This window comes from Dipodomys merriami, unplaced genomic scaffold (genome assembly GCF_024711535.1).
Source record: "Dipodomys merriami isolate MVZ:Mamm:240054 unplaced genomic scaffold, mDipMer1.0.p SCAF_137, whole genome shotgun sequence".
Classification (NCBI taxonomy): Eukaryota; Metazoa; Chordata; class Mammalia; order Rodentia; family Heteromyidae; genus Dipodomys; species Dipodomys merriami.
In genome coordinates, this window is record NW_027202682.1 from 1182857 (window position 1) to 1193747 (window position 10891).

General features: G+C 64.7%; 2 protein-coding genes and 1 non-coding gene across 11 annotated transcripts in view; 2 read left to right on the forward strand and 1 right to left on the reverse strand.

Moving 5' to 3' along the window:
- Window positions 1-128: 128 nt before the first annotated feature.
- Trnag-ccc (transfer RNA glycine (anticodon CCC)) lies at window positions 129-199 on the reverse strand. Its single transcript has one exon. It is a non-coding gene; the product is annotated as a tRNA-Gly (tRNA).
- On the forward strand, window positions 148-7107 carry LOC138825393 (MAPK regulated corepressor interacting protein 2-like). Of its 5 annotated transcripts, none has more exons than XM_070019878.1 (7): window positions 148-362; window positions 1799-1919; window positions 1991-2069; window positions 2927-3038; window positions 6146-6273; window positions 6489-6590; window positions 6777-7107. In XM_070019878.1, exons 1-7 carry the CDS (start codon window positions 163-165, stop codon window positions 6845-6847), a joined length of 813 nt encoding a protein of 270 aa, XP_069875979.1. In that variant the 5' UTR covers window positions 148-162; the 3' UTR covers window positions 6848-7107. The 5 variants fall into 5 exon arrangements, with proteins under 5 accessions (XP_069875979.1, XP_069875980.1, XP_069875981.1 ...); XM_070019880.1 differs by lacking the exon at window positions 1799-1919 and adding an exon at window positions 5305-5405 and having other exon boundaries at window positions 260-362; XM_070019879.1 differs by lacking the exon at window positions 6489-6590.
- Window positions 7108-7543: 436 nt separating this feature from the next.
- LOC138825379 (WD repeat-containing protein 90-like) overlaps window positions 7544-10891 on the forward strand; it is an 18352-nt gene continuing 15004 nt past the window's right edge. For 4 of the 5 annotated variants that reach the window (XM_070019838.1, XM_070019839.1, XM_070019842.1 and 1 more), the window contains exons 1-8: window positions 7544-7590; window positions 8854-8945; window positions 9037-9213; window positions 9319-9427; window positions 9623-9793; window positions 10085-10199; window positions 10297-10361; window positions 10730-10830. In XM_070019838.1, coding sequence (XP_069875939.1) covers window positions 7581-7590; window positions 8854-8945; window positions 9037-9213; window positions 9319-9427; window positions 9623-9793; window positions 10085-10199; window positions 10297-10361; window positions 10730-10830 — 840 coding nt within the window. In that variant the 5' untranslated portion in view covers window positions 7544-7580. Of the gene's footprint in view, window positions 7591-7720; window positions 7779-8853; window positions 8946-9036; window positions 9214-9318; window positions 9428-9622; window positions 9794-10084; window positions 10200-10296; window positions 10362-10729; window positions 10831-10891 lie in introns of those variants that run through there. The other variant, XM_070019841.1, reaches the window with a different exon arrangement.

The window sequence follows — 10891 nt, forward strand, 5'->3', positions numbered from 1 at the left end:
CAGCAGCACGCCAGCCTCTCCTCACACCCACTCTGCGAAGCTGGCTTGCGTCCTTCCGTTCTCAGGTTGTGGACGTTAAGTTTAAGTCTTGAGACTGAACACGGGGTGGGGAAAACCAAAAGACAAACTGCGCCGCCCGGGAATCGAACCCGGGTCGCAAGAATGGGAATCTTGCATGATACCACTACACCAGCGGCGCTGTTGGGACACGGGCCGTTCCAGAAGCCTAAGAGGTGTGCGGTGACGCAAGCGGGCTCGCAGGCGGCCCCCGCGCATGCGCCGCCGGCCGGAGCCGGGCCTCTCGCTGCCCGAGGCCGGGGAGGAAGGCGCGGAGAGGGGAGCGCGGGTCCGGCCCGGCCGCGGTAAGGGCGGCGGCGTGAGCGCTGGCGAGCCAGCGGGGCGGAGCGGGGCCCGGGGGGTCCGGGGGGGGGGCGCAGCCGGCGACGCGCGGCGTTTCTCGGTGACTCCGGAGGGCCGCGCCGGGCCGGACGTCCCCACGGTAGGGAGCCGAGGGCCGCGCCGGGCCGGACGTCCCCACGGTAGGGAGCCGAGGGCCGCGCCGGGCCGGAGCGCCCAGGGCGCCTCCGGGGGCCCGAGGCCCGGCCCGGTGCGGCCAGGCCGGGCGCTGCCGCCTTCCCGCGTCGCGGCCTTCCCGGGCTTCCCGGGCTTCCCAGCTGCCCCCCGCCCGCCCCGGCCTGCGATGGCCGGGGCCCAAGACCCATCTTCCCAGTGGTGTGGAAGAGGGCTCCAGACCCGGCTCCGAGCCCGGCCCGGGACGCTGGCCGCCGCGGGTCCAGCCTGAGCCCGGCACCGGGGACCTGGGCCCGGCCCGGCGCCGCCGTCGGTGCTCCGGTTGCTGCGGTTGGAATCGTGTCAGGCCTGGGCTGAGTTTGGCTCCCCTCCCCCTCCCCCGGTGTTTTATTTTTTAATTTTTATGTATTTATTTTTTTGTCGGTGGTGGGGCCTGAGCTCTGGGCCTGGGCGCTGCCCCTCCGCTCTTCAGCTCCAGGCCTGCGCTCTACCACTTGAGCCACAGCGCCACTTCTGGTTTTCTGATTGGTTTATTGTAGATCAGAGTATCAGGGACTTTCCTGCCCGGGCCAGCTTTGAACCTCCATCCTCAGATCTCAGCCTCCTGAGTAGCTAGCATTACAGGCGTGAGCCACTGGCCGCATGGGGCTTGATATTGTATTTTTAAAGATAGGATAACTACGTAGCCCAAACAAAGGCTTCAAGTGTGTGTGCCCAGCCTCGTGTGAGTGTGCGTGTGAGATGCTGACTAAACTCAGAGCGTCTTCCATGCTGCCAGTGCCTCACACTCAGCGCAGGCACCCCCTGCACACACTTCATTTAGATCGCACTGGGTGGAAGGTGTGTGTGTGTGCTTGACGGGCAGAGGGCACCTTTCCACATGAATTTATCCACTTGAACAGATCACCAGGACCCAACACACCCCTTCTCTCCCTTTCTCATCAACTCCTTCCCCAGCCCTCAGACGCCAGCCTTTGGGGAATATGCCCTCTAGCCACAGGCTCCCTTCACGGCATCCTACCTCCCAGGCAGATGAAGAGCATGCTCAAGGACACTGGGAAAGGCCAGGCCACACGGCACACGGATGACTCAGGACCATGCCGGCCTTGGAGGGCCTGCTGCTTCCTCCGGTGCTGGCGGGTCAGATTGGCCAAGGAATAGCTCTTCCCCAGAGATGTGCTCAGGCCTTGACTCCCTGGGTGCAGAATGGGCCGAGGACAGGGCAGGCCCTTTCCACATGGCTCACCAGCCCCGTCTCTCCTCTCAGGGTCACAGGTCCGGGTCTCTGGGCAGCTGGGGAGGGAAGGCCATTGTCCTGCAGCCCTGCCCGGGTCCCCAGGGCAGAAGCTTCCCTTGGGGTCTCTGGAGTAGCCTGGGAGAGAGAGCAGGTGGGTGAGCAGGCTCCTCTGCCCCCGGGGCCGTCCCTCCCCTGCCCTGGACTGGGTGCTTTTCTTTCTAGAGCTGGCAGGAAGATGTGCCCGGCGCAGCCCAGCCCCCCTGTCCTCTCCTGGCCCGCAGCCCCGGCTCTTCCTCCTCAGGTGTGTCCCGTGCTGGGCCCCGGCTCTGAGCTCAGCGTTCGTGGGGGTGGAGGCCGGCGCAGGTCTGGGGCGCCCTCCCGGCGGGCGCGGCCCCTTTAAGGCCGGGGGGCGTGTGCGCGGCCCCGCCCCTCCGCCGCGCTTAAAGGGGCCGCGCGCGCCGCGCCGAGCTGGGCCGGAGCTGGGCCGGCGTCGGGCGCCGGTTCTGGCGGGGCGGGCGGCGGGCGCGACGCCGCACCATGTACACCATCACCAAGGGGCCCAGCAAGCTGGTGGCGCAGCGGCGCACGGGTGCGCGGGCCGGGGGCGGGAGTGGACGCGGGCCGGGGGTGGACGCGGGGCTGGGGCCGGGGGCGGGAGTGGACGCGGGCCGGGGGTGGACGCGGGGCTGGGGCCGGGGGCGGGAGTGGACGCGGGGCCGGGGGTGGACGCGGGCCGGGGGTGGACGGGGGCCGGGGTCGGGGGTGGACGCGGGTCGGGGGTGGACGCGGGTCGGGGGTGGACGCGGGCCGGGGGTGGACGCGGGCCGGGGGTGGACGCGGGGCTGGGGCCGGGGGCGGGAGTGGACGCGGGCCGGGGGTGGACGCGGGCCGGGGGTGGACGCGGGGCTGGGGCCGGGGGCGGGGGTGGACGCGGGTCGGGGGTGGACGCGGGCCGGGGGTGGACGCGGGGCTGGGGCCGGGGGCGGGAGTGGACGCGGGTCGGGGGTGGACGCGGGGCTGGGGCTGTGGTGGACGCGGGCCGGGGCCGGGGCCGGGGCTGGACGCGGGTCGGGAGTGGACGCGGGGCCGGGGCTGGAGGCGGGGGGGGGCGTGGGCGCGGGGCCCCGTCCCGCCCCTGACCCGCCGTCCCGCCCGCAGGTCCCCCGCAGCAGCAGGTGGAGAGCAGGCTCGGCGAGCTCCTGAAATGCCGGCCGCCGGCGCCGCAGGCCGCGCCGCCCCCGCCGCCGCCCGGGCCCTGGCCGCCGGCGAGGTGAGCGCAGCCCACGGTGACCTTGGGGAGGTCGGTGGGACCCGGCGCCCGCCGCGCCGCCGCCCGACCTTGGGCCGCGCGCCCGGACCCCGCCGGCCACGCCGCGCTCCAGGGCCCAAGGTCTCCGGGCCGGGCTCTGCGGGAGAGCCGCACGTGCTCGCCCGCCCCCCTCCCTCCCTCCGGCCCTCCCTCCCCGGCAGTGCCCAGGGCCTGGGGAGCCCGCCCTCCCTCCCAGCAGTGCCCAGGGCCTGGGGAGCCCGCCCTCCCTCCCAGCAGTGCCCAGGGCCTGGGGAGCCCGCCCTCCCTCCCCGGCAGTGCCCCGGGCCTGGGGGAGCCCGCCCTCCCTCCCTCCCCGCCAGTGCCCCCAGGGGGCTCAGCCCTGGCCTCCTCCAGGGCTAGAAGTTTTATTTCTGTGGTTCCTTTGCTGGACTCCCGGCCCTGCCTCTGTCAGCGGAGCCCCAGGGCCCTGGCTGCCAGCCACAGTGAGGAGCAGGTTTCCAAGTTGAGGGCGGGTGGTCTCCAGGGTGGCTGGGAGTTGGAGTGGCCGCCCTCAGCAGCCACTCAGGAGGCCTGGTGTAAGGGGCCTGCAGGAAGACTGGTTCTGGCAGAGCAGGGGTCTTCCTCCAGGGCCGAGCTGGGGTGCTGGGGCTTGATCCTCTGGGAAGGGAGCAAACAGGGACCTTCTGCACACTCCAGCTTATGCCCCCTTCCCTGGGAGGCACATACCAGCAGGTGGTCAGCCCCAGGCAAGGATCATGGGGCTAGTCCACAGCTGCTCACCATTTCTTACCTGGCAAAATCAAATTCTTTAGCCAGGGTCGCTTTGTGACAAACTCCGGGGTGGTTTTGAGGAGGAAAGATGGTCTCCTCAGTGGCTGGGGAGTACAGGGGTCCCCAGGGTCTTCCCCGGCCTGCAGGAAGCCGATGTGGCATGGGCACCCGGAGCTCTCCAGCAGGCAACCCGGGCAGTACAGACTGTGCCCCCACACCAAGGGCTCCTATCTCTGGATTGGGAGCTTCTTCGGGGACCCTAAAACTGCCTGCTAGTCCTTCCTCCACTTTCCTTTTCTTGGTAGCACCTGCCCCCCAGCCCTGGGAGGAGTGGGTGTGTACCTGGAGGTCTCTTTGTCCTCCTGCTGGGACTTGGCAGATTCCCAAAGCTCCTGACCTGTAATCAACAGGCTCCTCTTCTGGTCACTTGGGTCTGGGTGCTACCTGTGATTGTGAACAGACCCAGCTGGGCCTGTGCTTCTGATACATCCTCCTCCAGTGGCATAGAGACAGGTAGATAACCGGGGGCCATGTGATCTCCTGGCCCCAGAGGCAGATAGGGTGCTGGACCACCAGCACAGGGTCAGAGGAGGCCGCCTTGGAGAGGGCAGGGCTGTGGCCAGCAGGGCCAGGTCAGAGGAGCTGGTACTAGGGATATGGGCTTTGGTATCAGAACTAGTGCTAAATCCTGATGTGACACAGGCAGGCCCATAGTCCAGGTTCCAGGCTGAAAAAAAAAATTTTTTTTTTTGAGGTGGTAGTGTGGCTGGAGCTGGAGCTGGCTTGCAGGCAGTATCCTGGGAGTTCAGGGTGCAGCTAGGCCACAGGGTACAGTGTGTGTAAAGGGTACAGGTACACACGGGCGGGTGCCCTTTCTCCCATAGAGCTTTGCCTTACATAACTACAATCTCTGAGCTGGAGTGAGTGGGACTGGAACAGGGACAGGGCAGAGCCATGCCACACCTACTGGGGCCCCATTTCAGCTCCAGGGTCACTTCCTGAACCCTTGCAATTCACAGTGCCTAGCTGTGATCTCTTTCTTTTTTAAAAGTTGGCTGGGTATCGGTGGCTCACGCCTGTAATCCTAGCTACTCAGGAGGCTGAGAACTGAGGATTGCGTTTCAAAACCAGCCTGGGTAGGAAAGTACATGAGACTCCAATTAACCACCAGAAAACCAGAAGTGGGGCTGTGGATCAAGTGATAGAGTGCTTGCCTTGAACTGAAGAGCTCAGGGACAGCACCCAGCCCAGAGTTCAAGCCCCTGGACCAACAAAAAAAAAGTTGATGTCCACCTGCAGGCTTTGCTGGAGGTGAAGCCTTCAGGGGTGAGGGGGTTGAAAGCAGTGTGCTGGGGGGGGGGTTAGCTTTCATGTACTCAGAGAGAGCAGGTTTGGGAGGAGCCCGTGGCCCCTGTGGTTTCTGCAGCCACCAGACCCTGCCAGCTGCAGGGCTGGCAAGACCCTGTGCCCCTCAAGACCCTCCTCTTTATTTTAGTGCCCTTCTCACCTGAGGAGGAACCCAGACCGGCGAGGGGCCCCTGAGCCCAGGAAGGCGAGCAGGCCGGCCAGGACCGCGAGTGCCTGGCGGAGTGGCAGGTGCAGCCTAGGACCCCGGCTCCCACCTCCTGCTGTAGGTGCGGCCCCATTCCCTCCACGGGCCCCGGCCCAGGCCTGATGAATGCAGGGCCAGTTACCACTGCCAGGGGGCGCCGAGCCTTGCTCTGGGCCTGCCGGTCTGGACGTGACCCAGCCACCCCTCTGGACATACATGCAGTATGGCAGCACTGGGGTCCTCTCGCCTGCCTTGTCCTGTCTGTCTCTTGCTGTGGGGAGAGGGCCGGGGCTGTGCTCTCCCCACTTGGGGACTGCCCTTCCCTTTCCAGCATTTCGTGTTCATCCCTGTAGGACCTGGGCGCAGCTAGGGAGCGGGAAGAGCAAAGGCCATTTGCCCTTGTTTGGTCAGTTTTCCCATACTGGGGTGTCATCGAGGTGGACGTGCATCTGTGGACAACTGGGAAGAGCTGTGCTTAGGGGTGGGGTTGGAGCAGAGATTTGGTGGTGGTGAGATCAGAACCTGGGCTGCTGGAGGCTTAGCTAGTGGGGAGCAGGGCAGTGTGGAGGGTACTGGACGCAGATCTGGGAGTCCCTCCCTGGCCTCCCTTGAGCTGGGTACTGTGCGAGAGCTGAGTGTCTGAGCTCAGGGCTGCCCTGTGGCATGAGGGGACGCCAGACTTGGCCTGGTCTAGGGCAGCAGGCACGGCCCAAGGTTGCTCTTTAGCTGTGTAGCTCTTGATCTGGCAGGCACCACTCAGGTCTGTGTCCTCCTCCTCCCACAGTCCAGGGCCAAGGTTGGTGTTCAACCGTGTCAATGGCCGGCGGCCCCTTGCCACTCCTCCATCCTTGGAGGTACCCCAGGAGACTTACACGTTAGCACACGAGGAGAATGTCCGCTTTGTGTCAGAAGGTAATTAGGGGCTGGAGGCTGTGGCTCAGGCTGCTGGGAAGGGTCCTTGATTCTATCACTGTGGGCTGACTTTCAGCAGCCTCAGGGCTGGGTTTTATTCCTTGGTTTTCTGCCCATTTTCTGCTCCCTGTGCTGGGCTGGATTCCAGGGTGGCCACCAGGTCCTGGGGTGGGACAAGGTGCCAGGGGCCTGGCTCAGCTGCCCATCCCCCACAGCATGGCAGCAGGTGGAGCAACAGCTGGATGGCGGCCTGGCCGGTGAGAGTGGGCCAAGGCCTGTGCAGTATGTGGAAAGGACCCCTGACCCCCGGCTGCAGAGTGAGCCCCCATGCCCTGCACCCCGCTCACCCTGACCTGAGCCTGCCCAGGCTCCACCCCAAGGGTTTGGGGAGGGGGCTCTTCATCCTGACCTCTTCCTGGGCTTGCTGAGCTTGAGTTCCGGCGGGCGGACGCTGAGGCATTGAGGAGGCAGCGTCAGCACCCAGTCCTCTGCTCTTCCTGCAGACTTTGTGCCCCTTGACCTGGATGAATGGTGGGCGCAGCAGTTCCTGGCGAGAATCACCAACTGTTCGTAGCAGCTGCCCTGGGCGGGATGCTGCCCTCGCAGACCTTTGCCAGAAGAGGCCTACGGCGTCTGCCAGCCTGTGGCCTGACGCCACGCCAGCCACACCTGAAGTGCCAGCGTTGGGACTTTTGCACCTGTTGTTCCCTTGGCTCAGCTGTCTCAGTTGCCAAGGCCAGGGGCTGAACCTGTTTGACCTCAATCCTCTCTGTGCCAGGGGCCGGCCCTGGGCTAACACGGCGTGCGCCAGGCCAATAAAGTTGAGAAAGTGTCTTTGGAGTGGCCTTGATGGGGTGCGTGGGGGCCTCGTGTCCAGCGCTCGTCCTCAGCCCCTCTGCCGGGCGCGCCCCTGGGCTTGGGGCTGCGGCCTCGGCGGCACGCTCTGCCCGGAGCTGTGTGGGCACAGCTGTGTGGACACAGGCGCGGGGTGCAGGGCCGGCCCCGCGGGGTCCAGGGCCGCGGCACCAGGCCTGCGCTGGGACGCCTCCGGCCCGGTGGCAGTGCGCAGGCGCCGGTGTCTCCCCGGCCTTGGGAGCCTGGCGGGCGGAGCCGACGCGCGGCCGGGGGCGGGGCCGGGGGCGGGGCCGCGGAGGAGGAGCCTCGGGCCCAGGCGGTCACGTGGGCCCCGGGCGCCGCCGTGGCGGCGGAAGTGACGCGCTGTTGCCAGGAGACCGCGGCTAAGCGCCGCTCTGCGTGCCGTGCGTGGGGCGCGCGTCCGCCGGGCGGGAAGCTCGAGCGGCGACGCCATGGCGCGAGGTGAGGACGCGAGCTTCCGCTCCCGGGGCGGACGCCGAGGGGCCGGGGCCTCGCCTGCGAGCCGACCCCCGCCGGGCGCCGGGCCGCTGCGGGCTCTGCGGTGCGGAGGCCCCGCCGCCTTCGGGGTTCGCGGGAGACCCGAGTCGGCCCGGCCCCCCTGAGGTGGGGTCCTGAGATGGGGCGCTGAGGTGAGGTGAGGTGCTGAGGTGAGGTGAGGTGCTGAGGTGAGGTGAGGTGCTGAGGTGAGGTGAGGTGAGGTGAGGTGCTGAGGTGAGGTGAGGTGAGGTGAGGTGCTGAGGTGAGGTGAGGTGAGGTGCTGAGGTGAGGTGAGGTGCTGAGGTGAGGTGAGGTGAGGTGCTGAGGTGAGGTGAGGTGAGGTGAGGTGCTGAGGTGAGGTGAGGTGAGGTGAGGTGAGGTGAGGTGCTGAGGTGAGGTGAGGTGAGGTGAGGTGCTGAGGTGAGGTGAGGTGAGGTGAGGTGAGGTGCTGAGGTGAGGTGAGGTGAGGTGAGGTGAGGTGAGGTGCTGAGGTGAGGTGAGGTGAGGTGCTGAGGTGAGGTGAGGTGAGGTGAGGTGCTGAGGTGAGGTGAGGTGCTGAGGTGAGGTGAGGTGAGGTGAGGTGCTGAGGTGAGGTGCTGAGGTGAGGTGAGGTGAGGTGAGGTGCTGAGGTGAGGTGAGGTGCTGAGGTGAGGTGAGGTGCTGAGGTGAGGTGAGGTGAGGTGCTGAGGTGAGGTGCTGAGGTGAGGTGAGGTGCTGAGGTGAGGTGAGGTGAGGTGCTGAGGTGAGGTGAGGTGCTGAGGTGAGGTGCTGAGGTGAGGTGAGGTGAGGTGAGGTGCTGAGGTGAGGTGAGGTGAGGTGAGGTGCTGAGGTGAGGTGAGGTGCTGAGGTGAGGTGAGGTGCTGAGGTGAGGTGAGGTGCTGAGGTGAGGTGAGGTGAGGTGCTGAGGTGAGGTGAGGTGAGGTGCTGAGGTGAGGTGAGGTGAGGTGCTGAGGTGAGGTGAGGTGCTGAGGTGAGGTGAGGTGCTGAGGTGAGGTGAGGTACTGAGGTGAGGTGAGGTGAGGTGAGGTGCTGTTGTGGGGTGCTGTTGTGAGGCCCACCTGAGGGGGGTCTCCGCAGCCCGGTGCCACTGGGGTGGGGTGCTTAGGCTCCCCTGGGGTGCGGTCCCCTCTGTCCAGCCCGCAGCCTACTTTCTGTGTCTCCTATGGGACCCCTGGGTCTCTGGGGCCAGGCCCAGGGCTCAGCCTCCACGCCTCCCTCCCTTGGCAGCATGGCAGCACCCATTCCTCAATGTCTTCAGACACTTCCGGGTGGATGAGTGGAAGCGGTCCAGCAAGGAAGGCGATGTGGCAGTGGTGATGGTACTGGCCGGGGTCTTCCTTCTTCCACCGCCCCATCAGTGCTTGGGAGCCTTAGCTCTGCGTGGTGGCTTGAACTCTTCTCTTTCCCCAGGATAAAGTCTTGAAGAGCACTGTGTACCGCATCCGGGGCTCCATCTCCGCCAGCAATTACATCCAGCTCCCCAGAACCAGTTCACAGTCCCTGGGGCTGACGGGGCGGTACCTCTATGTGCTCTTCAGGCCCCTGCCCACTAAGCACTTCGTGATCCACCTGGACGTGTCCACTGAGGTGCAGATTCCCATGTGCTGAGTTCACAGTTTACCCCTCCTACCAGTGCACTAGAGGGTTCAGTTCACTGCTGCCCCCTCCTAACTGCCTCTCTCTGCCACACAGGACGGCCAGGTCATCCGTGTGTCTTTCTCTAACCTCTTTAAAGAGTTTAAGTCCTCTGCCACATGGCTTCAGTTCCCCTTCCTTTTCCAGGCCAGGACATCTGATAGAGGTAATGTGTGGGGTGGGATGGATTCTGTTCTGTTCTGTGAGGGGTAGCCTGATGCCTAGAGCCAGGTGGTACAGGCCCGATTTGGCTGAAAGCTCAGGCTGTGTGGCCTGAGAGACAGCTGGGAGAGTCACAGGCTCACAGACGTGGAAGTGGTCTGCCGAGTGTGGGTGCTGACCTGGGGTACCTGTCACACAGACACGGCAGGCATTGCCCCTCCTGGTGCCCGCTGGACTTGCCTGCAGCTTGACCTCCGGGACATCCTACTCGTCTATCTGAGCCGGCGCTATGGCCACCTCAAGAGTATCAGGCTGTGTGCCAGCCTGCTAGTCAGGAATCTCTACACTAGTGATCTGTGCTTCGACCCTGGTGAGGCCACGCCACATGCCTTAGTCTGCGTGTCTGCTTCCTCCCCGTGTGTGTAGATCCTCTAACACCCTAGGTTCATGCCTGTGTGTCATGCTATCTTTGACACTAAACGCTTGGTGCAGCTGAAAGCCAGGGCCTCTCAGCTCTGGAGGCAGCACAGGGTAGGGACGGGGCAGCTGGGCTGGTGAGCTGGCAACACACTGGTGGGTGTCTGGCATTGTGTCTCACCTGGTGCTGGGAGAGGAGGCTAGTCAGACTTTCCTAGATTTGGAGTAACCCTGGTTGTCTTAGCGATCACCATCCCTGAGGCCCGGCGGGCAAAGCTTCCTGTGACTCCTGTGCCTCGTGAAATGGCCTTCCCGGTGCCAAAGGGAGAGAGCTGGCATGACCACTATGTCCACATCCGGTGAGCAGCTCTGCCCCTGCTGAGAATGCTGGGCATCAGGAGGGCAGATGGCCTCCTGGTCCCTAATGCTGATTATCTCTGTTTACCACCCACCGAGGTTTCCGAGTGACAGTCTGAAGACTTCTGGAAAGGTTCAGAAGATCAGTCCCCCTCCTGAGACAGGTGAGCCACTGGGAAATCCACAGGACATATACAACCTGGTAAGTGTGTGGAAGCCTTAAAGGAGACCTAGTATGTGCTGACAGCAGCTGACGAGCATGTGCCCAGAGCAGCCCGTGGACCGGCACAGGGTCTAGGGCTAGCTGGCAGGCCATCTGAGCTCCCGGGACTGCTGTGGAGATTTGTGTGAAGGCACTGCAGGGTCCAAGGTTTCTAACTGGAAGAGTAGGTGCCCAGGAAGAGTGTCCAGCTGCTGCGGTGTGGCTTCTGAGAGTGGATGCATTGGGAACCACCTGCTCCTCCCATCCTGCTGGTCCACTCTCCAGGCATCCTCCTGTTCAGCTCAGTTACTGGGCTCTGTTCTGTTGCAGTCCTCCTGGGATCTGCATCTCAGCTTCTTTATCCAGAGGCCTTCAACAAACTCACGCAGGATAGCATGTCACCTGTGGCCCAGACATGCAGCCCCACAGCTGTGAGTGTCCCTGAGGCAGGGCTGGGGAATACTAGTTCTAGGGTGCTGATAGTCACTTGTT